This window comes from Meles meles, chromosome 11 (assembly GCF_922984935.1).
Source record: "Meles meles chromosome 11, mMelMel3.1 paternal haplotype, whole genome shotgun sequence".
Taxonomy (NCBI): domain Eukaryota; kingdom Metazoa; phylum Chordata; class Mammalia; order Carnivora; family Mustelidae; genus Meles; species Meles meles.
Window position 1 is genome coordinate 85,653,148 of NC_060076.1, and position 23,144 is coordinate 85,676,291.

At 38.8% G+C, this 23,144-nt stretch overlaps 1 protein-coding gene and 1 non-coding gene across 3 annotated transcripts in view; both read right to left on the bottom strand.

Annotated features, from left to right (window-relative positions):
• The window catches only part of C11H9orf85 (chromosome 11 C9orf85 homolog), an 81,101-nt gene that overhangs the window by 34,218 nt on the left and 23,739 nt on the right, over positions 1 to 23,144 (bottom strand). For both annotated transcript variants that reach the window (XM_046023740.1, XM_046023739.1), the window contains exon 2: positions 5,522 to 5,628. In XM_046023740.1, the coding sequence (XP_045879696.1) occupies positions 5,522 to 5,628 (107 nt within the window). The remainder of the gene's footprint in view (positions 1 to 5,521; positions 5,629 to 23,144) is intronic.
• Positions 12,328 to 12,474, bottom strand: LOC123953596. Its single transcript, XR_006820894.1, has one exon. It is a non-coding gene; the product is annotated as a U4 spliceosomal RNA (small nuclear RNA).

A 23,144-nucleotide genomic window follows, 5' to 3' on the forward strand; every position in this document is an offset into this window, starting at 1 on the left:
GTAAGGGCAGTTCTGTTTGGGCCTATTGGAGTGATTGGATCCCTGGCTAAGCTTTTATTTTATTCAAGAATTCTATAGCTGAGGGGCACCTGGCTGGCTCATTCTGTAGAACATGTAACTCTTGATCTCCAGGTGATGAGTTCCAACAACCCATGCTAGGCATAGAGCTTATTTAAAAATTAAAAAATAAAGAATTCTACAGGTGAAAAGATTGAAAACTACTGGACTAAGATATATGTCAAGTTTCAGTGGGGCTTGGCCCTGTGAGTATCCGTGTATTTTTTATACACCAAGGTTTCTCAACCAAGACACTAGTAACATGCTGGGCTGGATATGTCTTTGATGCGAGGGCTGTCCTATGCACTGTAGGATTTTTTGTAGCATCTGGCCTTTACCTACTATATGCCAGTAGCATCCCTCCCAACTTCTCAAGTCAAGACCATCAAAACTGTCTCCAGGGGCACCTGGATGGCTCAGCTGGTTAAGCATCTACCTTCAGCTCACCTCAAGTCATTATCCCAGGGTCCTGGGATTGAGTCCCACATAGGGTTCCCTGCTCAGTGGGGAGGCTGCTTCTCCATCTCCCACTCCCCCTGCTTGTGTTCCCTCTCTGCTTGTATTCCCTCTCTCACTGTGCTCTCCCTGTCAAATAAATAAATAAAATCTTAAAAAAAAGACAAACCAAAAAACTGTCCCCAGACACTGCCAAATGTCACGTGGAGGGGGCACAATCGTCCCCTTCCATTTGAGAACTGCTAATGCAGGGGACATATAGATCCACTTCTAAGCTCAGACCCCAATTTGTTTGTGGTCTGTTACTGTTTTATACCAGTTTCTCCTTTCTCTTCTACTACTATGATAATGTTAAACATAAGCTAACACTATATTCTTGGTAAATTCTTTTTTTTGAGTAGGAAGAGGAAAAAAAGCAGGCTAGAGATTCTAACACAAATATGGGTATTTGCCTATAACACTTCTAAAGTAATACTTGAAAAAGGTTGCTTGGTTACCTGAAATACAAGGCACAAGAAGTTTCTAGGTACTAGCTTAGGTATTTCAATGCCTGAATATAAAATCTATTTATTTGGACATGTGTATTTAAAAAAAAAAATGAGGTGTCTGGCTGGCTCAGTTGGTAGAGCATGCAACTCGTTCCCAGGGTCCCAAGCTCAAGCCCCACTTTGGGCATCGAGCTTACTTTAATTAACTAATTAATTAATTCCATTCATTTAATTAATTAATTAATTAATTAATAAGCAGGTCTATACATGTGATACTCAGCAGTGGATAACTTTCATAAACAAGACGGGTGACTATAAAAAATAATATAGCATTAGGCTGAGATGAAGGGAAGAACAATGCTTTTTGAATGAATAATATAATACTAAGAAATCACTGTAGGAGGACAGGAAAACATGGCTTTGGAATGGGAGCAATTTGCATTTGAATCTTAACTCCATCTGCTTTACTTTCTGATCTTGGCTCAAACATATAATCCGTCTGAGCCCAGAAAAAAGGAAAAAAAAAAAAAAAAACCCAACTTTATTTCTTGTCTTGCATTGCTTGCGGAAGGGGATAATCTTTTAACCATCTGTATTTCCAATATAGCTGGAAAATAATTTGATAAATGAATTTTAAGTAAAAATGTCAAGACTCCTTTCTTCTTTAAGAGCTACACAAATCATTTAACATTTGTAAGATCTCTTGCTTTTCCAATAATTCAGTTCCACACTCAAGGTTATTTACAGGATTCCTAAATGATTTAGGACTGACCAAGCACAGTAACAAATGTTTTTAATTTATCTTTGGGTTTTCTTTTTCAAAAGTCAAAAACAGGGCCCTTGAAAAATGAGGGGGTTTTTTGTTTGTTTGTTTTTTAAGATTTTATTTATTTATTTGACACAGAGAGACACAGAGAGAGAAGTAACACAAGCAGGGGCAGAGGGAGAGGAAGAAGCAGGCTTCCCGCCGAGCAGGAAGCCTCTATGCAGGGCTTGATCCCAGGACTCTGGGATCATAATCTGAGCTGAAGGCAGACGCTTAATGACTGAGCCACCCGGTGCCCCCCAAAATGAGGTTTTATATAAAAAGATTTAGACTCATTCTGATCCACAATTCTTACATATATATAAGCAATCTTTAAGTCTAATGATTAGACCATTTGGGTGTCCAGGAGATGCTGGTGGCACCGAAGCAGCCCTCTATCCAGAGATTAGCAGGGACGTGCCTTAAGATCAAAACACATAAGCCAAAATGAGTGACCTGACCTCTGATTAAACAGCCAGGCATGAAACAAGGTGGTGGCTCATCTCAGCTCTTACAGGGAAGAGAAGCCGGGGAAAGCTGAGCATTATCTTTATAAGTCTTTCACTTTATTTCCATAAAGACTTGAAGATCTGAGTATTCGATGATATTTAAAACTACCTTGGGGAGCCTGGGTGGCTCAGTCATTAAGCATCTGCCTTTGGCTCAGGTCATGATCCCAGGGTCCTGGGATGGAGTCCAACATTGGGCTCCCAGCTCAGCAGGGAGCCTGCGTCTCTCTCTTCCACTCCCCTGCCTTGTTTCTCTCTCAAACAAATAAAATCTTAAAAAAACCCTACCTTATATCCAAGGGTAGTGCCAGGATTACACTGTTTATGTAGCACTAACGGATGACCTTTTTATCCTCCCCTCTCACGACGGACAATCATCCCAACCCCCTCCAGCAAATACACATTTTCGGCTCTTACAGCTCCATTTAGGACATCCTTTCCAAAAGTCTCTGGAATTGTCCAGGGTTGTTTTCAGTAACTGGGAGAAAGTGTCATAAAGAACATGATCATAAAAATCCTGTAGAATGTCACCTCACTGAAAAGGAAACATGAGACCTCCTCTGCCAAGTACAAACACAATACAGTTTCTGCTTCTGTGGTCAAACAGATAACATGGACAAGTTTAGATGTTTAATTCTTTCTTGGGTCTAATATTTGGGATTAGATCGTAGGAGCAATGGAAATTTGCTAATCATCCATGATTTTTGGTGATTTATAAGCCCAACAAATAACATAAAAGTGCTTTGATTTTCACAATCTTCAGAATATTACTTCATTACAAAAGAAATGTCACCTATAAATAGTCCCTCCTCCTCTTTTATGTTCTGTTTTTTTTCTTTTATGTTTTTTTTATTTTATGTTCTGTTGAACTTTTCCTTACATACATCATTTGGCTACATAATCTGTGGCAAAAGATAGCTAGACAAGTAAAATACTCAACATTTTAATCAATGACAATATTCAGGGTGCTGGAAAATTGATCTTTTCACAAAAGACACATCCAATGTCAAAGAAAACTTCTCATATAAATTCTGACAAAGGACAAATTTGACTTCTAAGCAAGATTAGCTGGAGTAAAACATTCAAAATTTCTAACTAAATTATGCTACCATCAGAATCTTTAGTCAATGCACTTAAATCCCTTATAATGTTAGTAAAGTGTTAATATGCAGAGAGTGCAACATGAATATAGGTAAGTTATACTTTCTAGGACACTCTCAGTCCTGGATTGGAGTTTGAAAGCTAGGCTTTCCAAAATGCCTCATGTGCCATGTGTTCAGTATCATTTGAAATTCATGATATTCTAGGCCAGGCAGGTGACATCCTCAGGAACACGTTCAGACCTTGGTTTAACTGACAATTTCTTAGTCTCTCATGAATAATCATTTGTTCTACAGTAGGTTGGGCTTCTTTATTACATTTATTATTGTAATATAATATAATGTAATATAAATATTACATTTATTATTCTTTATTATATCTTCTTTTGCTTGAATGTCTTGTTATCTGTAACATCTTATACAATATTATCTGTAACATCTTATACAATATTATCTTATTATCTGTAATATCTTTTTTTTTTTTAATATTTTATTTATTTGACAGAGAGAAATCACAACTAGGCAGAGAGGCAGGCAGAGAGAGAGGAGGAAGCAGGATCCCTGCTGAGCAGAGAGCCTGATGCGGGGCTCGATCCCAGGACCCTGGGATCATGACCTGAGCCAAAGGCAGAGGCTTTAACCCACTGAGCCACCCAGGCGCCCCTATCTGTAATATCTTATACAATATTACATATCCTTCATTTTGCACTCACTGTGAGCTATTCTGTGGCTAACCTCATCTGCCTTAGGGTGATGTGGAACAGCAGTTCCTGAGGTCCTCTCAGCCTTCATCTCCTTGACCTACCTGAAGTTTCTCAAAGAGCTCTGGGTCACCATATTACCTAGGTAGTGGTATCATTATCATGACCTTTCCTGATTCCAAAGACTTCAATGACTCTAAGATAGGACAGAGTTGCTGACCCTTGAGTTGAGATGTCCACATTCAACCATTCTTTTTTTTTTTTTTTAGGAGTTTTAAAAATTTTTAAAATATATTTGAGTAATTCCTACACCCAATGTGGGGCTTAAACTCATGACCCCGAGATCAAGAGTCACGTGCTCTTCTGACTGACCCAGCCAGGCACCCAAAGTTATACCAACATTTAGAAAGAAATCTTTTTTTTTTTTTTAAAGGTTTTATTTATTTATTTGACAGAGAGACGGGGAGAGAGGGAACACAAGCACAGGGAGTGGGAGAGGGAAAGCAGGCTTCCTGCCGAGCAGGGAGCCTGATGTGGGGCTGGATCCCAGGACCCCAGGATCATGACCTGAGTCAAAGGCAAATCCCTAACAGCTGAGCCACCCAGCACCCCAATCCCTTTTTTGTTTTTAAGAGATTTTTATTTTTTAAGAAGTCTCTACAGCCAACACAGGGCTCGAACTCACACCCTCAAGATCAAGAGTCACATGCTCCACCAAATGAGTCAGCCAGGTGCCTCTAGAAAGCTACAAATAATATAATAGGCCTCCAAACTAAAACTACATGGCTTATGGCACAACCAGCTACAGAGAAGACAGTAGAAAACACAGTTAATTCGTTCATGGAAATCTAGCCTCGGATAGCACCAACACTTGTCAAACTTCCCTACTGCTAATTTGGGCCACTGAGAATAAAACTCATCAGATTTGTTTAAAAGTATCTTCTTTTGGGAAGAAATGCTAAAGAACATGAAAAAAAGACAGAAAGGGGGCACCTGATGGTTTACTCAGGAAGTTGCCTTCAGCTCAGGTCATGATCTTAGGTTAGGGTCAGTCTTTCCACTTAGCAAGGAGTCTGCTTCTCCCTCTCCTGTTGCCCCTCCCCCTGCATTTATGTGTGTGTGTGTGTGTGTGTGTGTGTGTGTGTGCGCACATACATAAGCGCTTGCTCTTTCTCTCTCTCTCTGACAAATAAATAAAATTTTACAAAAAAAGAATAGGGTGGGAAAGGGTGAATACATTTTATAAAGAAGGAAACGGCATGTAAAATGAAATTCTCCATGGGACAATGGGAGTTTTTTTTCCACCTACCTTAGGATTTAGTTGGATATAATTTTGAGTATTGGGTAAAGAAATAATAAGCTGATACATATATTGTTGGTAAGATAATTAAGAAACATAACTCACCATTTTTTAGGCTTCGACAATGGTTTATATTTGCTGTATTTTACACGCCATTCAAGTACTTCTTTACAGCGCTGACAAACTCCATCATGAAGCTTTGCATTAATTTTCTTAAAACCAAACAGAAAAACAAAGTAAGAATTTCATTGGTGAGCCAGCATTGTAAACCCCGTAAAAAAGGTACATGAGAAATTTAAGTATTTTTTAAATATTAACCTAAATTTAATCTGCTTAACATTTTATGATACACTGTGTAATTTTATGTGTATTACTCAAGTTGATTCTTTACAAAGGCAAAGATTTTTTTTTTTTTTAAGATTTTGTTTATTTGTATGACAGAGAGAGACAGTGAAAGAGGGATTACAAGCAGGGGGAGTGGGAGAGGGAGAGGCAGGCTTCCCACTGAGCAGGGAGCTTGATGTGGTGCTCCATCCCAGGACTCTGGGATCAAGACGTGAGCCAAAGAAAGACACCCAAAGACTTTGCCACCCAGGTACCCCCCAAAGGCAAAGATTCTTAACTAGGTGTAGCTCAGAATCATCCAGGAAACGTTTTAACCCCTTGGCAGGAGTATTTTAGAAGCCCCGCCCCCCACCGATTCTCATGTCTGCAAATGTTAAAACTCAAGTTTGTACCGTCAAGACATGTGCGTTTTACTGTATGTAGGTTATACCTCAAAAATAATGTAATAATAAAGAAGAAAACCTAATGCATATTTTAAGACTACTGTTTCCAACAATTCAAATCTTACCAATGAGAAATGAGACAATACACTGAGAAATTACAGTCCTAAACTGTCAGTCTGTAGAGGAGAGCAGAGACCATGACACCTGAGAAAGGAGTGTCAGACAGAAGCAGCTGGAAGCACAAAGGCATTTAATTCTTCAATTTAATACTTTCATCTTCTCATGTAAAGAAAAAATGTTTTGGAAAAGTTACCCCGCTAATTTGATTTCTTCAAAACAGAAAATAGGGGCACCTGGGTGGCTCAGTCGTTAACTGCCTGCCTTTGGCTCAGGTCATGATCCCAGGGTCCTGGGATTGAGCCCCACATCAGGCTCACTGCTCAGTGGGGAGCCTGCTTCTCCCTCTCCCACTACCACTGCTTGTGTTTCTTCTCTTACTGTCTCTCTTTCTGTCAAATAAATAAATAAAATTTTAAAAAACAAAACAGAAAATAAATGTGTGCATGGGAATATCTGTGGTGGGAAAAGAGATTTATAGGGAAAAAAAAAACCACACCATATTTATTATGACCTCTTCTCAAAATATGTTAGGAAATTAGAAGGATGAAAAAAATTTAAACATGCCATGAGTTTTCCCCAGTAGTTTTACATTCTATAACATATTTATGTGACTCAGGACCCAGACTATTTTATGTTCACTAAGTACTCTGAAAATTCTCTTACTTTGGCTGTGGAAGCCTGGTCTTTGCCTATTGTTGGAATAATGAGTAAAGGAACATTTTAAGTTTTCTTTGTTTCCTTTTTTAATTTCTCAAGAAGAGAAAGAAAAGGATCACAAAAGACACAGATTCTTTGGGAGGTTATCTGATGCTGAGTTAAAAGCACAATGTTCTAAAGATCATTAAAAAAAAAACACCCGGGCGCCTGGGTGGCTCAGTGGATTAGGCCGCTGCCTTCGGCTCGGGTCATGGTCTCAGGGTCCTGGGATCGAGTCCCGCATCGGGCTCTCTGCTCAGTGGAGAGCCTGCTTCCCTTCCTCTCTCTCTGCCTGCCTCTCTTGTGATTTCTCTCTGTCAAGTAAATAAATAAAATCTTTAAAGAAAAAAAAAAAAAGAAAAAAAAACACCCAAAACTTTGGAATAGGGCTTGATATTCTTTAAATTTCTAAACAAAAAGGTAAAATAACTTGACAAAACATTTACTCAAAGAGAAAATATTTCAAGGGTCTTTTCAAAAGCCACAAATTAAGTTGTGACTACATTATGTTTGATTTTAACTCTATGGTGAAAAACATATTCTGTTACTTAGCAATTATGTATAGGTATTCCTTTCTCCCCAACCTAGATGGAGAGCACCTGGAAAAATAAATACTACATGATACTATATTCCTTGCTTACTGCTAACTGTTGCCAGAAAGAAGGAAATCTGTGTCCAAAATCAAAACTCCTCTTCTCATCAAACTTGATACATAGCTATCCCATATAAGACTTGCTAAGAAATACCCAGAACTAAAATTCACATTTCATCATTTGTTCTCACTGCCCTCTGTTGCCTAGAATATCCCACAAAAAACATTACTTATATTTTCCTAACTCTAATAGTAATGGAAACAAGCTAACAACTTGAACTATGATTACAATATGAATGTGATATAAACTTTCTTAATAGAATATTCTTAGAATGCAAAACATTTTGTTACTTGCAATTTTATTATACATAGCACACTCTGTCAACTAGGAAGCATTATTTGGTTTCTTGTTTGTTTCTGTATCCAATTCCTGACCAGTTCATCTTGATTTACAAAGCAGCACATAGCTTGGAAACTGGTTTCTTCAGGGTGGATGGGACAATGGAACAAAACAGGTCTTTGTGGAAACTTGCCTGTGAGTGATGTGTGAAACAGTATAAATGGGGATGTTATAGAAAGTTCACATGACTAACAGGCACTACTACAAAACTGAACTTGATTTTCATGTGTCAAGAAATGAATGAGCATAAGAATGAAAGTGAACGGTACTTTCACTTAAAAAGAGTTGTAAAAAGAAAGAAAACTGTGTACCTTGTCTTACTATATTTTGGCAAACTAGAAAAAGTGAATTCCAGAGATGTGAGCAATGAAAGCTAAATCCTAGTTCTAGGAATCATTCTGCCTGGAGCAAAGAAGATGGCAATCTTACCTTACTCACACCTATGTTTACAACTAACCCTATTTTAGCAATTAATTTTAGCATATTCCTCCTGGTAGAAATCATAGGTTATTATGGTTAAGATTTAAGCATGTCCAAATATAAAATCAAAACTCAGTTTCATAAATACAAAAGCCTTTAAAGATCATTTTGTATAAGAAGCTACTTTCCAGACCTTTAAAGGGAAAGAATTCCAGAGAAGATTCCATGAACTTAGGAATCTTAGCTAAAGAAGAAAACCTTATTTATGAATTGAACACTAAGTTAGAATAAACTTAGGGTATATTAAAAGACATTCTTACTTAACATATATGTAAAGTCAGCCATTATTGATTCATACAACATATTTTATAGTAAATTTTATTTCTGCTGTAAACATTCTGTTCACAGACAAGGCATCTTTTAAGATGCAATACAGCAATCTCAAGGAGAAATTAGATGAGGACTTTACCACCCAAGAGGCAAACTGCAAATATAGTATCTGTATCAACAGGCTGATACTGAAAAATACTTTATAAAATATAAGTATCCTTTAACAGAAGGACGATACTCTTATGGGGGAAAGGAATTTGAATACCACTCAAGAATAACTAATTATTTCTCATCAGGGTATTTTTGTACATCGTATTTCTTTCAGAAATGCTAATGGTAAACAATGGCATATTTTACTTCCCTTCATTAATTAAAAAAAACTAAATTAAAATTGAGGAAAATAACAATTCTAACTGCTGTTGAAAATTCATTTCCAAGAACTGGCCTTGTTTTTCCCCCTGCATTATAAGGTTTTGGTGCTAATATAGCTCCAACAGTATTACTCCAGAAAATAGGATTTTTATAGCCTATTTATATATAAAAGTTCATATATACATATATGTGTATATATATATATATATATATATTTTTTAAAGATTTTATTTATTTGACAGACAGATCACAAGTAGGCAGAGAGGCAGGCAGAGAGAGAGAGGAGGAAGCAGGCTGTCCGCAGAGCAGACAGCCCGATGCGGCGCTCGATCCCAGGACCCTGGGATCATGACCTGAGCCGAAGGCAGAGGCTTTAACCCACTGAGCCACCCAGGCGCCCTATTTTTTAAGACTTTATTTATTTATTTGACAGCGAGAGACACAGTGAGAGAACGAACACAGCAGAGGGAGAGAGAGAAGCAGGCTTCCCACCAAGCAGGGGCCCAATGTGGGGCTCAATCCCAGGACCCTGGGATCACAACCTGAGCTGAAGGCAAACGCCCAATGACTGCGCCACCCAGGTGCCCTTAAAAGTATATATATTTTTTTAATTTTCTATTAGTATCCCCTTATTCTAAATTTGGTTAGAGGATAAAGGATCTTTAAACCTGGGAGCAAGAATTGATATGATTAATAACATTAAAAATCTGTCTTTTAGGATGTGACTTTCAAATTATAAACTATTTTGTTTTAAATCCTTTTAATATGGCCAGAACATGGTTGATCATAAATTATCTTCAAAATCAATACAATTGGGACACCTGGGTGGCTCAGTTGGTTAAGCATCTGCCTTTGGCTCAGGTCACAATCCCATCCCAGGGTCCTGAGATCGAGTCTTGTGTCTGGCTCCCTGCTCAGCAAGAAGCCTGCTTCTCCCTATGCCTGCTACTTCCCCTGCTTGTGCTCCCTCGTTCTCTGTCTGTCTCTCTGACAAATAAATAAAATCTTCAAAAAAAGAAAATCAACACAACCAAAAATAGATGAGGGAATCATACTGAAGGGAAAAGGAGAGTAGGCAAGGAAAATGATGAAGCACTTAAGGAATGCAGCTGGGAAGTACACTTGCTAAAGATGGACCACAAGTGAGATCTAAGCTTTCTAGCCGCCAGTTAAACATGAGCTCCACTCCCCTATCTGCTTCAATGCCCGTAACATGCCCAAAATCCAGTTTCTTAGAAGTAGTACAACTATTCTGGTTACGGAAACCCAAAATCTGGTCCTTCCCAAAAAGGACCCCACATGATACAGTAAGCCATGTTCTCAATAACACCCTTATTATATAAAGCATTTCACAGAGCTGTTTTCTACCAGGTAGTCTGGTGTTACATAATGTCAAACACAGTGTGATAAAAGTTATTCTCGGGGGTACAGTGTAGGTACAGATGCCTGGTATTAAAAGGATCTACAGGAACGCACCACAAAGAATAAGGTCATCATAAATAGTATTTCTCTTAACTGAGTTCTAAAAACAACCACTTCTACTGTGATAAATTTCAAACATGCAGAAAGAAGTTAAAACAATACTAATACACAGCTATATACACATTATTGTGAGACTACTGTTAACATCAGGACCCTTTATCTCTTAATATATGTATCCTAGAAATACTTTTTCCTAATTAACCACACTGGCTGTTACTTTTCTGTTACTGCAGAAAAAAATGAAAAATAACTGTCTAATGTCATTGAATGTAGCCAGTCTATATTGAAATTTCCTCACCTGCTCCCTGCCCTCTAAATCAGTATTCAAGTACTGATTCTACAAGGATCCCCCCCCTTTTTTTTAAGAGAATGGAGAGTTTTTGTTTGTTTGTTTTTTTAAGATTTTATTTACTTATTTGACAGAGAGAGATTACAATAGGCAGAGAGGCAGGCAGAGAGAGTGAGAGGGAAGCAGGCTCCCCGCCAACCAGAGAGCCAATGCGGGACTCAATCCCAGGATCCCGAGATCATGACCTGAGCCGAAGGCAGCGGCTTAAACCACTGAGCCACCCAGGTGCCCCAGATTTCCCTTTTTTTTTCTATTTAGAGACAGAGAGTAAGGGGGAGGGACAATGGGAGAGAGAGAATTTAAGCAGGCTTCATTTGCAGCACATAGTCCAACGACACAGAGCTAGATCTCAGACCCTGAGATCGTGACCTGAGCTGAAGTCAAGAGTCAGACACTTCACTGACTGAGCCAACCAGGCATCCCAGGATTTCCCTCTTTCACCCTCTATTGCATTGATGTTTTTGAAAATAGCAGGCATCCTGGATATGTCTGATTGTTTATTCATAGTGTAATTTAATTCATTGCTTTAGCGATCATATTTCGGTAAAATGGAAGTTAGGTTTAAAGGCTTGGTAAGATCCAGGTTTAACATCTTTTGATAAGAGTAGTTCATATTTGCTGCTGCTGTACACTTCATACTACTCCCCCTCAGGAGGCACAAAATGTCCTTGTCGAGGATATGGAATTTGGCTTGGTTAAGATGGTGACTCCCCTCATCTCCTCAAATTATAAACATTAGCAGTAACCTAGGCAGATCGCGTCAATATACTATTCCAGAATACATTTCATCTCCTGGTTTAGTACCCATTCAAGATCCTTCGCCTGAATCAATTATTTTATCTATTCATTTATTTATTTCATAAGTTAAGTAATCTCTAACACCTAGTGTGGGGTTCGAATTCACAACACTGATATCTGGGGTCACATGCTCTACGGACTGAGCCAGCCAGGTGCTCCTGAATCCATCATTGTAAATGCTACCTCTACCATTCTTTGTACATTCATTAAACTTTAAAAATCATTACCAGCTGGGGAGCTCCTGGGGGGCTCAGTCAGTTGAGTGTCCCACTCTTGATTTCAGCTCAGGTCATGATCTCAGGTCATGAGATAGAGCTGCACATAAGGCTCTGTGCGCAGTGCTGAGTCCGCTTGAGATTCTCTATTTCCCTCTCCCCCTGCCCCCACTTGCATTCTGTAAACAAACAAACAAACAAACAAATAAAATCTTTAAAAAAAAGAGTTACTAGCTGGGGGGTGCCTGGCTGGCTCAGTTGGAAAGACATGTGACTTGATTCCAGGGTCATGAGTTGGAGCCCCACATTGAATGTAGAGATTATAAAAATAAACAAACTTAAAAAATAATTTAAAAATTTAAAAAATGGTTACCAGCTGAAGTCAGTTTTGTGGTACAATGAGTATATTATATATACATATAATAAAATTTGCCCATTTTAGACATACAGTTCAATGACTCTGACAACCAAAATACAGAGTATTTTTTTTTTTAATTAGCAATAATCGCGCCTCAGATAAACCTCATTGGCTACGATACTGCCACTGCGCAAAGCTAGAGTTGTTTTTTTTTCTTAAGATTTTATTTACTTATTTGGTAGAGAGAGAGACACAGCAAGAGAGGGAACATAGTGGGAATGAGGGTGGGAGAGGGAGAAGCAGGCTTCCCGCTAAGCAGGAAGCCCAATATGAGGGCTTGATCCCAGGACCCTGGGACCATAACCTGAGCTGAAGGCAGATGCTTAACTGAGCCACCCAGGTGCCCCCCAAATATAGAATATTTTCATTACTCTGAAAAGTTCCCACACGGCCCTTTGTTGTCAATCTCTTCTACCAGTCCCAGGCAATGCTGATTTTTTAATCTGCTCCTATAGTTTTGTCTTTTTCAAAATATCACATAAATGGAGTATGGATAAAGTATACGGCTATTTGCAGAGCTCATTTCTTTTCATTGGTAAGTGATACTCCACTGAACAGATATGTTATAATAATATTTATTCATTCACTATTTGAAGGACATTCTAAGTTGTTTCCAGTTTTGGGTAGTAATATTCATATACAAGTTTTGTGTGGACACTTTTTACTTCTCTCACGTTAATACCTAAGAATGGTATTGTTGGATTTTGTAAGAATTTTTTTTTGTTTATTTATTTATTTATTTGAGAGTGCATGTTCCTGGATAAGCAGGGGAATCAATCAGTCTGTCTATCTATCTATTTATTTGAGAGTGGATGTTCCTGGATAAGCAGGGGGATAGACAGAGGGAAGAAGAGGGAGAGAGAATTTCAAGTAGACTCTGCACTGAGCATGAAGCCCAATACAGGGCTCAGTCTCATGACCCTAGGATCACGACCTGACCTGAAGTCAAGAGTTAGGAGCTTGGGGCACCTGGGTGGCTCAGTGGTTAAGCATCTGTCTTGGGCTCCAGTCCTGGGATCAAGCCCTATAGCGGGCTCCCTGCTCTACAGGAAGCCCATTCTCCCTCTCCCACTCCCCCTCCTTGTGTTCCCTCTCTGTGTCTCTCTCTTTGTCAAAAAAAATTTTTTTTAAAACCTTTAAAAAAAAAAGCCAGAAGCTTAACCGAGGTGTCCCCGTGACAATTTTTTGCTGCTTTTGTTGTTGTTGTTGTTGTTAAGATTTATTTACTTATTTGAGAGAGAACAAGAACATGGACACAAGCAGGTGGTGGGGCAGAGGGAAAAACCCTCAAGCAGCCTCCCTGCTGAGCATGGAGCCAGATGCAGAACTCCACTCCGGAAACTTGAAACCATGACCTGAGCTCAAACCAAGAATTGGACGCTCAGCCCACCTAACCACCCTAATGCCCCTGTGCTAAACTTTATAAGAAACTAACACTTCTTCAGGGCACCTGGGTGGCTGAGTTGTTTAAGTGTCTGCTTTCAGCTCAGGTCATGATACCATGATCTTCAGATCAAGACCCACATCAGGTTCCCTGGTGGGAGTGGGAGCCCACTTCTCCCTCTCCCTCTGCCACTCCCCGTGTTTGTGCTCTCTCTCTCTCAAATAAATAAATAAAATCTTAAAAAAAAAAAAAGAAACCAATACTTTTGCAAAGTAACTGTACCATTTTGCATTCCCACTAACCACGTACAAAGATCCAGTTTTTCCACATCATTTCTAGTGCTTGAAATTGTACATACTTTTTTTTTTGAAATTGTACATCCTTATTTTAGCCATTAGAATAAGTATACAGTGTTATCTCATTATGGTTTTAATTTATATCTCCTTTTAAAAATTTTTTTTAATTTATTTATTTGTCGGAAAGAGAGAGAGTACACAAGCTGGGGGAAGGGGTAGAGGGAGAGGGAGAAACAGGCTCTCCGCGGAGCAGGGAACCCGACATGGGACTCGATCTCAGGACCCTGGGACCGTGACCCAAGTCAAAGGCAGATGTTTAACCAAATGAGCCACCCAAGCACCCCTGTATCTCCTTAATAATTAGTAATGTTGAACATCTTTTTATATACTTACTTGCCATCGTGTATTTTCCTAAGTGTTCAAATCTTTTGCCCATTGTTTTCAATTGAGTTGTTCATTTTCTAATTATTGAGATATGAGGGTTCTGTCCATATTGTATATTCTCCCAATCTGTGCTTTTATTTTCATTATCTTAACAGTGTTTTTCTAAGAGTTTTTAAATTTCAAAGAACTCATTTCTTTGAAGCACAGAGCTTGCTTACTCAACTTTTTTCTTTTATAGACCTTGCATTTTATGTCAAATCTAAGAAGTCTGAAGACTCATGAAGATTTTTACCTACATTTTTGGCTAGAAGTTCAGTAATTTTAGGTTTTACATTAAATCTATGATCCAGGGCGCCTGGGTGGCTCAGTGGGTTAAAGCCTCTGCCTTCGGCTCAGGTCATGATCTCAGGGTCCTGGGATCGAGCCCTGCATCGGGCTCTCTGCTCAGCAGGAAGTCTGCTTCCCCCTCTCTCTCTGCCTGCCTCTCTGCCTACTTGTGATCTCTGTCTGTGAAATAAATAAAATCTTTAAAAAAATAAAAATAAATAAATAAATCTATGATCCATGTTGAATTGATTTTTGTACACGGTCCAAAACACTAGTCAGAGTTTCATTTTAAATTAAACATGGATGTCCCCGTTCTACCACCACCGCACTGCATTTGTATCCTCGTCGAAAATCAAGTATGTGTGCATCCATTTGGGTCTCAATACTCCACCACATTCGTCTGTGTGTGCTCTTTCACCGGTACCTTGTCCTGATTACTGTTGCCTTAGGGTCTTGAAATCCATACTTGCATCCTCCAACTCTGTTCTTTTTCAAAATCTTCTGACTATCCTCGTTCCTTCGCTTTTCCATAAATATTTTGGAATCAGTTTGTTGATTTCAACAAAAAAGCGATGACTGTGATTAGGAGTCCACCAAAACTATGAATAACACTGGGGGAAGAAGTGACATTTCAACAACACTGAATCTTCCAAACAACGAACACTGCATCCCTGGGATAAGCCCCACTTGTCTGTTATGTCTTTATTTACTGGTGAATACAATATTGAATACAATACAAAGGCTAATATTTTCTTGAAAATCTTGTGTCTAAATTCAATGAGAGATTTTGGTCCATAGGTGCTTCAGGTTTTTTCTTACAACGCCTTCCTCTGGCATTGGTGTCTGTCTAATCAGTTGCTAGAGAATTCATGTGCAAAGGTTAAAAAGACTTAAAATAGGAAAAAAGACTACATATTTTAGAAGAATAGAATATTAAAAATCTTGTACAGTAAGCCCAAACCCTATTTTTAAATGTTTAAAAAAGGACATTTACAGGGGCACCTGGGTGGCTCAGTGCGTTAAGCATCTGCCTTCAGCTCAGGTCATGATCTCAAGTGTCGATCTAGGATCGAGCCTCACGTTGGGCTCTCTGCTCAGCGGGGAGCCTGCTTCCCCTTCTCTCTCTGCCTGCTGCTCTGCCTACTTGTGATCTCTCTCTCTCTGTGTCAAATAAATAAATAAAACCTTTAAAAAAAAGTACATTTACATGTTTAAAAGTGTTTTTTGTCACAAACCTAGGGAAGAAAATTACATGGAACTCAAATTTCTTATAGCTATAACTAGACTTTGGTTTGGTCATATTTACAGAATGCTTTTAGGACTCAACTTTTCAGGAAAATAAATATGAAATGGGATAGGGGAGAAGACAGAGTTCAAACTTAACACAGAAATCCCTTTTGTATTCTGTCCCACAGTCTATAAACTTTGTTCATTTTCTTACTGCTTAGATTTGCAACTACAGTCGCTCTTTCCCTTTAATATTTTTCCCTACTGTGTATTAATAATGGTACACTAGATTATACAGTTTCCTTATGTTAAGAATTACTTTTGTAGGGGCGCCTGGGTGGCTCAGTGGGTTAAAGCCTCAGCCTTCAGCTCAGGTCATGATTCCAGGGTCCTGGGATCAAGCCCCGCATAGAGCTCTCTGCTCCATGGGGAGCCTGCTTCCTCCTCACTCTCTGCCTGCCTCTCTGCCTGCTTGTGATAAGTAAATAAATAATCTTCAAAAAGGGGCGCCTGGGTGGCTCAGTGGGTTAAGCCGCTGCCTTCGGCTCGGGTCATGATCTCAGGGTCCTGGGATCGAGTCCCGCATCGGGCTCTCTGCTCAGCGGAGAGCCTGCTTCCCTTCCTCTCTCTCTGCCTGCCTCTCTTGTGATTTCTCTCTGTCAAATAAATAAATAAAATCTTTAAAAAAAAAAAAAAATAATCTTCAAAAAAAAAAACTAAATAAAAAAATCTTAAAAAAAAAAGAATTACTTTTGTAGATGAAAAATAACTTTACTAATCAATTTTATAGATTTAAAACAATATGAGCAATTATATCTAAATATTCATATTAGAGAAATGTTACTAGAATACAGATAAAGAAAGACAAATCTCAACACTCAGACTCTATAATTTCCAGCATTTTAAGTATATTTACAAAGCTTTCCATTTTTTTCTGTATTACTGTTTTGTAACTTGTCATTATTTTTTTCATATTAATATATTTTGAAAGCTTGTTTTTATTGGCTGCATTACATTCTCTCAGAATACTGTCATTTACTTAACCTACTTCCTATTATTTGACAATTTGGTTGTCTCCAATTCTGGGGCAAACAAATATAGATATAGATATATAAAAATTTTTTATAGATATATAAATATTTTTTAAAATAACCTTTACACCAATGTGGCGCTTGAACTCATGACCCCAAGATCGAGAGTTGCATGTTCTATCAACTGAGCCAGGCAGGCACCCCTGAATATACATTTTTTTTAATATATAATATTATAAACATCATGAAATGTCTTATGAACGTGCAAATTCTCATCACACTATATTTACACATAACAAGTTCTGATCCCATTTCATAAAGAATATAAAAAAACAGGAATTTAAAAAACTCACAGTAAAGAATAATTGTCCCTTATTTTTTTTAACATATATTTATTTTTTATTTTAAGTAGGCTTCACACCCGACATGGGGTTTGAACTCACTACCCCAAGATCAAGAGTCACACATTCCATCAACGGAGCCAGCCCCTAATTGTCCCTTTTTTGAGTCAAGTATATAATTACTTGGATATTGAAGCAAATGTTCTTAATATTACCCATAAAAATTTGCTTTCTTTTTTATCCAGTTAGTTTTTTGTTTGTTTGTTTGTTTTATTTATTTGACAGACAGAGATCACAAGCAGGCAGAAAGGCAGGCAGAGAGAGAGGAGGAAGCAGGCTCACAAGCAGAGCAAAGAGCCCAATGCGGGGCTCCATCCCAGGACCCTGGGATCATGACCTGACCCAAGGCAAAGGCTTTAACCCACTGAGCCACCCAGGTGTCCCTGGATAGTTAGATTTTTAAAAGGATAGAAAACACTATTATTTTCCTTTTCAAAAAGGGAATTAAAAAATACACTTGTCGGGGACACCTGGGTGGCTCAATTGGTTAAGCTGCTGTAAGCTGCTGCCTTCGGCTCTGGTCATGATCCCAGGGTTCTGGGATCAAGTCCCGCATCAAGGACGCATCCGGCTCCTTGCTCGGCAGGGAGCCTGCTTCTCTCTCGGTCTCTGCCTGCCCCATGCTGTCTGCTTATGCGTGCTTTCTCTCTCTCTCTCTCTCTCTCTCTCTGACAAATAAATAAATAAATAAATAAATAAATAAATAAATAAATAAAATCTAAAAAAAAACTTAAAGAAAAAATACACTTTGTCAGGCTCCTGGGGGGCTCAGTCAGTTAAGTCTGCTTTCAGTTTAGATCATAATCCTGGGGTCCTGGCATGGAGTCCTGCATCAGGCTCCCTTCTCAGTGGGGAGCCTGCTTCTCCCTCTCCCTCTGCAGCTCTCCCTGGTTGTGCTTTCTCTCACTCTCTCTCCTGCTCTCTGTCCCATTCTCTGTCAAATAAAGAAAGAAAATCTTAAAAAAAAACTACTCTTGCTATAATCAACTTAATATCACACTTAGACCACCACTAATATATCATCTAGGATATCAATACTGAATTCTATTAGCTTCAAACTTTCAAATCTATATATATATTGTTAGTGATAAAGCAGTAATAAGTTTACATTACTCTTAGAAATATCTTATTTGAATTAAGTCATTGAGTCTTACTATTTTCATGTATTTTATTATTTCACAAAATGAGCTAATCATATAAGTAAACTGGAAATACTTTTGAAGTTCATTCTGATAGTAAAATTGGTTTTACTGTCATTTAAGGAAAAATATAGAATAAAAATTATTTAATGCAACTAGAGGGTATTATGCTAAGTGAAATAAGTAAGTCAGTCAGAGGGGGTGACTTGGTGGCTCAGTTGTTAAGGGTCCGCCTTTGGCTCAGGTCATGATGCCAGGGTCCAGGGATCAAGCCCCACATCTGGCTCCCTGCTCTGCAGAAGACCTGCTTCTCCCTCTCTCCCTCCCCCTCCTTGTGTTCCCTGTCTCACTGTCTCTCTGTCAATTAAATAAATAAGTAAAATCTTAAAAAAATATATAAGCCAATCAGAGAAAGACAATTATCATATTATCTCACTGATATGAGGAATTTGAGAAACAAGACAAAGGATCATAGCAGAAGGGAGGGGAAAATGAAACAAGACAAAACCATAGAGGGAGACAAACCATAAGAGACTCTTAATCTCAGGAAAAACCTGAGGGTTGATGGAGTGGGGGGCGGGGGAAGAGGCGGTGGTGTGGTGATGGACATTGCGGGGAGGGTATGTGCTGTGGTGAGTGCTGTGAATTGTTTAAGACTGATGAATCACATACCTGCACCCCTGAAACAAATAACGTATTACATGTTAAAAAAATAAAAGTTACTTAAGCTTGCTTCTTTTTAGGAAACCATTTGTTCACTATAGCTAAAAACAGATTAGCTGCCAACATACACAATTATTCACAAAAAATTTAGAACAAGTCTCCTTTAAGTAAAATAGTACCCTAGGGTTCTAAAATACTTGATATGTATACATATATATATATATATATCAAATACATAAATATTTGAGTTACCAATACTTGATTTTTTTACTATATAAAATTCTAATTAAAAGATACCCAAAACATAGAGGCACCTGGCTGGCTTAGTCAGAAGAGTGAGCAACTCTTGATCTTAGGATCATGAGTTTGATCCTTACATTGGGTACAGAGATAACTAAAAAAAGTAAATTAAAACAAATAAACACACTAAAAAATACCCCAAAACCAAAACAACTAAAACAAAAGAAAAGTAAAACAAACAAACAAACAAACAGGGACACCTGGGTGGCTCAGTGCGTTGAGTTTCTGACTCTTGATTTTGGCTCAGGTCTTGATCTCAGAGTGGGGCTCCCTGCTGGGCCTGGAGTCCACTTGGGATTCTCTCCCTCCCAGTCCTTCCCTCCTCTCGTTCACACATTCTATCTCTCTCAAAAAACCAAATGAAAACAAAAAGATACCTAAAGCATAATGTGGGGTATATTTCTACTACAAGCTAAAATAATTAATTTTCTTCCCCAAAGTCTACTCCATCTTCCTCCCATTCACTCTGTATTAATCTTAGGTCCTTAAAGAATCAATACCAAACTGAAAGAAGTGAAAATATACATGAGAAATACTCAAACTGTCCTCTTACTCAATAAACTTAAAATATAAGGTTTTTTTTTTTTTTTAAGATTTTATTTATTTATTTGACAGAGAGAGAGATCACAAGTAGGCAGAGAGGCAGGCAGAGAGAGAGGAGGAAGCAGGCTCCCCGCAGAGCAGAGAGCCCGATGCGGGGCTCGATCCCAGGACCCTGACATCATGACCTGAGCCGAAGGCAGCGGCTTAATCCACTGAGCCACCCAGGCGCCCCTAAAATATAAGGTTTTTATAGTCAAGAAATAATATTTGAGTCCCTCTCCCACTTTTTTTTTTTTTTTTGGACTTCTGGGATCTTTAACAAGTGACATCTGTGAAAATAAACAATTCCATTCTCATCCAAACCTGAATATAAAATGAGTCCAGATCGTCCCAAACAGAGGGATATTATTCTCTCAATAAGTGGGTAGAGCTATTGTCCACTGGAATTATACAGAGAGGGCCTGTGTACAAACTACCCAAACTATCTACTGATTTATTTCAGCAGCCAAGGAAACTACCCAAATTTTCACTGACAAACTGAATGCAAACAGACCCTTAAGTGGAGTCACACCTGCCTACAGGCAGAAACATGCTGTTGCAATATTTTCTGGGAGTAGAGAAACCTATTTAAAAAAGCATTTTTTCCAAAAGTATATTACTCATTTACTCTATAAAAATTTAAAGTTAGGGGCACCTGGGTGGCTCAGAGGGTTAAGCCTCTGCCTTCGGCTCAGGTCATGATCTCAGGGTCCTGGGATCGAGCCCCACATCGGGCTCTCTGCTCAGCGGGGAGCCTGCTTCCCTCTCTCTCTGCCTGTCTCTGCCTACTTGTGATCTCTGTCTGTCAAATAAATAAAAATCTTAAAAAAAAAAAAATTTTTTTTCAAAAAAAAAATTTAAAGTTAGTGCTGTGCACTTTAACAAGCAAATATTTCTAAAAGATACTAAAAACAAAACTGCATTGTTAAACTGATCAATCACAACCTTGGTTTGTTTGTTTTTTACAGATTTTACTCATTTATTTGATAGAGACCAAGCAGGAGAGAGGCGCAGAGGGAGAGGGAGAAGCAGACTCCCCACTAAGCAGGGAACCCCATGCAGGACTCGATCCTGGGATCATGACCTGTGCTGAAAACAGATCTTTTTAACCCACTGAGGCACCCAGGCGCCCCTCAATCACAGCTTTAAAAAGGGGTAGAGAACTCTGGAATGAAGATTTTTAATTCTGTCCATTTCACTCTAAAAGGCACAATTTGGGAGGACATGTTATGAATGTTAAAATAATATTTTTATGGAAGGACCCACAACACAATGCTAAAAACAAATGATAATCAGAACCTTAGAAGGAATAATCTCCAGACAACGAGAGATTTTGCCTTCTAATTAAAACATGGGCACTTAATCTTTTAAGATAAGTTATGCCAATTATCTTTCAGCCATCTTCATTATTAAGTATGGGACATTTTTAGTAAATAAGTAACCCAAGAATAGCTTTATTATCAGAGCAGTTCTATGAGGAGTTTAAGTCTTCTCTTAAGTAAGTCTTCTCTTCCTCAAAACTTGCTATAGATGATCAAAATGTCAATGGTTTTAATCTAAAAATAGTTTTTGTCTTTCCTGAAAAAAGACCTTACAAAGCAGGATCGTATCTCCAACTCCATTTGTTCCTTCTCAAGATCCTTTGCTGAGGCTTCTTCCCCTTAAAAATATCCATTTCCCAATATTTATTTAGTCATCCATTCATGCATACACTCACTCACTCATTCTGCCTCTGTCTCAGTGCCTGCTCAGTGCTTCTTTTCACATTATGTATTTACTCTTGGTCAACTGAACCTGTAACCACAGCCTCAACAAGGCTCAATGAAGATTATAACCAAAACTATGTTCCCAGTCCTACTGTCTCTCTGGTGGTCCTGATATTTCAGACTGCACGTGCAACATTCACTTTCCTCCTCGTGCAAGCCCTTGAAATATCTCAAATTCATGGACTAAATAGCAATCACTATCTTAGCAATAAAACCTGTTTCTCCTTTGTTCCAAACTTCACCTTTAGAAAGTCTCTGGTAGGCACAGTTACAAAAATCTCAGGTCACTTTTGACTTCTCGCTCTCCTTTTACCAAAATGCCAACAATGACAAAATCAATTTCTCCACAATGCCCCCAACCATGCCTTCTACTTTATATCCCCCCACTTCCTTATTCCTTATACCAGGGCCTTATTTCTGGTCTGTATTACTGAAGTAGCACCCCAAATGAAGATGGACTGGGGAGTGAGGAAGATAGAGAACGGGAGACCAAGCTGTCAACACTTAGTTTTTTTGTTTTTTAAAGATTTTATGTATTTATTTGACAGACAGAGATCACCAAGTAGGCAGAGAGGCAGGCAGAAAGAGAGAGGGTGAAGCAGGCTCCATGCTGAGCAGAGAGCTCCATGCAGGGCTCGATCCCAGGACCCTGGGATCATGACCTGAGCCGAAGGCAGAGGCTTAACCCACTGAGCCACCCAGGCACCCCAACACTTACGTCTTAATGGAAATCTCTCCATGACTCTCCTCTAGTCAGAAACCTACACTCTTTAAGGCACTCCTAAGATTGATATTCAGAATTATCTGCAATTTGTTCCCAACTTTCTTTCTGGTCCTATCTCTGGTTTTTCCTCCCTGTGCATCTAAGCACTCCTGAGTAAACCAATCTGGTAGCACAGAAACTGCACTGTGCCTCCTCCTGTCTTTGCTCTGCCTGCACTGCATCTCCTTTTGCTCAGTATTTGCGCGCTAAAGTTTATTCACATTCCAGCTTTGCTTTCCATGAAATCACCCCAGACCCACTGTAGTATTTCCCACCTCATTCAATTCAGAAGGCGCACCCAACACTTAACCTGGCCAGGCCATATCAGATATTAGAAATGCAGGATCAAAAAAGAGTGAGGTAAGATTCTTGCCTTTGCGAAAGGAGACAAATGAAGAGGCAGTTTGACACTGGGGAAATTGCCTTGGGATCACCCTTCACCTAACAAAGTCCAGTACACCGGGAAGACCTTGTCTAAACATTAGACAGCATATGGCCCTTCTGGGAAACTACAAACTGTAGTATCCCAGGAGGGATACTACAAA